This window comes from Camelus bactrianus, chromosome 21 (assembly GCF_048773025.1).
Source record: "Camelus bactrianus isolate YW-2024 breed Bactrian camel chromosome 21, ASM4877302v1, whole genome shotgun sequence".
Lineage (NCBI taxonomy): Eukaryota > Metazoa > Chordata > Mammalia > Artiodactyla > Camelidae > Camelus > Camelus bactrianus.
Window position 1 is genome coordinate 10,782,482 of NC_133559.1, and position 3,590 is coordinate 10,786,071.

General features: G+C 44.8%; 1 protein-coding gene across 1 annotated transcript; it reads right to left on the reverse strand.

Annotated features, from left to right (window-relative positions):
• On the reverse strand, nucleotides 1-2,217 carry LOC141573237 (C-reactive protein-like). The gene is made up of 2 exons (XM_010955619.3): nucleotides 2,003-2,217; nucleotides 1-1,752 (listed from the first exon to the last, which is right to left on the reverse strand). Exons 1-2 carry the CDS (start codon nucleotides 2,064-2,066, stop codon nucleotides 1,139-1,141), a joined length of 678 nt encoding a protein of 225 aa, XP_010953921.1. The 5' UTR covers nucleotides 2,067-2,217; the 3' UTR covers nucleotides 1-1,138.
• Between the last annotated feature and the right edge of the window lie 1,373 nt (nucleotides 2,218-3,590).

Here is a 3,590-nt window from a genome sequence, read left to right on the forward strand (position 1 = left end):
TCAAACTCACTAAACAGGGGCTTTATTGGTTCATGTATCTGGGGAGTCCAGGTTTGGTTCCAGGCAAAGCTGATCCAGAAATTCAAGCAGTGCAGTCAAGGCTCCATTGCTCTATCCGTCCCTCGGCTCTGCCGGTCCCAGCTTGGCTTCTTTCCTCACAGTCTTTCTCCATGTGGCAGACAAGGTGCCTGCTGGTGATCTCAGCTTGGAGTTCCAGCAGAAAGATGTCTCATTCCCAAAGTTCACAAATCAACCTTTGGGAAGACTATAATTGGTCCTGCTAGGAACATGTAACCTTCCCCCCAAAATCGCTAAACAGAGGTGGGCTACTCTGATAGGACAGCCTGAGGCATACCCACTCTGTGGCCTGGCTATGTGTGGGAAGAGTGTGGAGACTCAAAGTCCCACGTGGTTCCTGTGGAGTTGGAGAGAGTTTCCCAAAAGAACCGTAAAATTAAGAAATCACTATGAGAAAACAAAAACGATGGCTATGTCAGCCCTTGGCAGTAACAGTTAAAGTAATTCTATCTAGATATGTCCCACTTTGCCTAGGAAAAGAGATAGGGTCTTCTCTACTAGTTCAATTCTGATTGCCTTTCCAGGGTACTTTGAGAAAGTTGAGGAACTGTGCAGTAGGGCTAGATTTCCCATTTCAGAAGACCTGGGCCAATGTCATAACTCTGAGACTGAAGAGCCCTGTGAATGTGGGCAAGTCCCTCCTACTTTCTGGGGAGTCCTGGATAGGAAATTAGATAGAAGTCCAGCGCTCCCTTCTCAGCTCAGAGAAAGACTCACTGTTTCACTTTTTAAAAAAACAAAAAACACTTCTTTCAGAATCCCGATTTTCTCATCTAACTGAGGGTAAGGGATTATCTCTAAGATCTTTTCAATTTAAAAAAAAATTAACAAAAACAAAAGCACCCACAATTCTAAGCCTGCTAGACAAAGCTTCCCAATATAGTTCAGAGTCCCCCAAGGCAGACACTTAAATTTCATCTCCAGTATTGAGGAAGCCAGAGCAGGGAAGCAAAAAGCCTGTGTTCACAGAGCAGGCCCGCAGTGTGTATACAGGGGGTGGGGAAAGTCCAGAACCACAAAGTGTAATTGCCAGGAAGCACCCCCAGGTCCATGGCATGGCTCAGGACCACAGCTGATGCTTGACGAACACCTCACAGTGCGCTTCATACTTCAGTGCCCGCCAGTCCAGGACATTAGGACTGAAGGTCCCACCAGAATGTACAGTTCTAATCTCATCTGGTGACAGCACAGAGTCCCACATGTTCACATCTCCAATGTCTCCCACCGAAGACTGGTTTTTATCATATCCCCCACCAAATGAATCCTGATCCTGCCCCAGGATGATGCTTGCTTCTGTCCCCAAGGAGGTTCCCTTCTCCAGACTCTTCCTCACCATGGGCTTCCCATCTATCCAGAGCTCTGCAATCCCAGAGTCGGACTCCCAGCTCACACAGATGTGGGTTGGAGCCAGAGGGTTTTCAGGACTCCTGAATACTACTTCAGTCCCATGCACTGTTAAAAGATACCCTCTACCCTTAGACCAATATATGAGGATCTCATTAGCTTGTTTCTTGGTGGCATAAGAGAAGATGCTGTAGCTACGGGTCAAGGCCAGTTCTGAGTAGATATGGAGACACACAGTGAAGGCTTTGAGTGGCTTCTTTAGTGGTGCTTTCAGGGATACGTAGGAATTATCTGACTCTTTGGGAAACACAAAGGCCTTCTTATGCATGTCTCTGAGACAGAAAACAGAGAAATGAGAAGTTTCTTAGCTCACAAAGATCTATCCCTTAACATATAATAGAGTTTAGGATCAAGAAATAGACTGATTCTTCCTTAGTTACACACACACACACACACACACATACACACACACATACATGCTCATCCATGCTGGATATTCCCCTGACTTTAGTTTGTATAATCTTGGGCCCCAACCCCATTGCTCAGATCAAATCCCAGGTATAGCCTGGGCAGCCCCTACCTGTCTGGCCAAAAACATTAAAGAAGCTGATCAGGACCAGAGAACACCACAACAGCTTCTCCATGGTCACTCTCTGCTGCCAGTGTTACCAGAATCTTGATTCACCCTCTTAGAGAAGATGTTTTTGGTTGAAAGCTCAGGGACTAGAGGTCCTGGATCCCTTGCCTCAAGGCCTCCCCATCATGCTTGGATTTATATCCAAAGGAGTCAGGGAGTCTGTGCCACTATGTAAATGATTTGCCAACACTGTCTCCTGCGGCAAGTGTAAGGGCTCTGGGAGGAAGGGAAGCAAATAATTCCAAAACAGAGAAATCAATGTGGGTAACTTATTACAAACTCCTGTAACCACTGAATCACCAATTCTTTGTGACAGGAAGAATGAAGAAGTGCCCCGACAGCTCTACGTTTGCCATCTAGCCTAGGAAAATAATGGAAATCTTACTTAATAGCAGAGTAGCCATCTGTATGCACATGATAGCTACATCTCCAGCACCTACTTCAGCACAAGCCATGGATTTTCAGGGACAAAATCTGGTAGCTTCTGGAAATGAAGATCATAGCTAACCCTTTCCAGAAGCCTCTAGTTTACCTATGAGGAAATGTGGAAAACAAACATGCCATTCACTGAGCCAAGGACAAATTTTTCTTAGTCAATTGAGCTTAATTATTAAGAAATTGCTAGTCCAGTGAAACATGTGCCTGATCACAAACATACCATATGTCAGAGTTTATTCATCTTCTCTGAATATGTCAGGGTTTAGGGAGGAGTCAGAATGATCTGACCCTGCTATTTCCTTTATTGGCAAAGTTCAAGTAGTCTCTTCATGGTGCCTGGCAATCCCTACTTAACTCACCCTTCAAGATGACTATTTGACTCCTCCTGTTTCCTCAAACCACCCAAATCTCATTCATTCTTATACTCAGAATTCACACGTCTTCATTGAGAAAGTAGAAGCAATCAGAAAAGAACTACCATGTTTCTTTAGCAGAGGCTTCTGGCAGCTCCCTGTTGTCCATTCTCCACTTCTCATACAGTTAAGGATAGCGTTGTTGGTTGGGCACATGGTTACCCAGCCAAATTCTAAATTTCCCAGCCTCCCTTGCAGCTAGGAGTGAGAATGTGATTAAATTCTGGCCAGTAAGCTCTGAACAGAATTAATAGTACAATTTCCAGGTTGCACCCTTAAAGAGAAGACATGGGCTCTCCCCTTCCACTTCCCTCCTTCCCTTTGGCTAGTATTCAGACATGATAGCAGGAGCTAGAGCATCACCTTTGGACCACCACGAGTATGCTGCATATTGAGGTTGTCAGGTACATGGAGCCTGCATAACTGATTGTGGAACCACTGTATCAGCTCTAGACTACCTACCCAAGCATTTACTTAAAGGAGAAATGTCTTTTGTTAAATCATGATTAATTTGGTCTTCCTGTTAGAAAAATCTAACTGACATCTTTATACATCCTCCCACCACCAAATCTACTGGTCTTACTGCATCTTTACATATTAGGCCTCCCTCCTATGACAAAAGATGAACTGTCCCTGTATATACCTAAGGCCAACCTTGCACTTCTTCAGTGGATCCCAGG

Bases quoted from the DNA above. Each gene is read 5' to 3' on its own strand.
- LOC141573237 (XM_010955619.3), bottom strand. From the start codon at position 2,066: ATGGAGAAGCTGTTGTGGTGTTCTCTGGTCCTGATCAGCTTCTTTAAT. The intron at 1,753-2,002 runs GTAGGGGCTGCC...TCTGTCTCAGAG, and splicing joins TAATGTTTTTGGCCAGACAG to ACATGCATAAGAAGGCCTTT.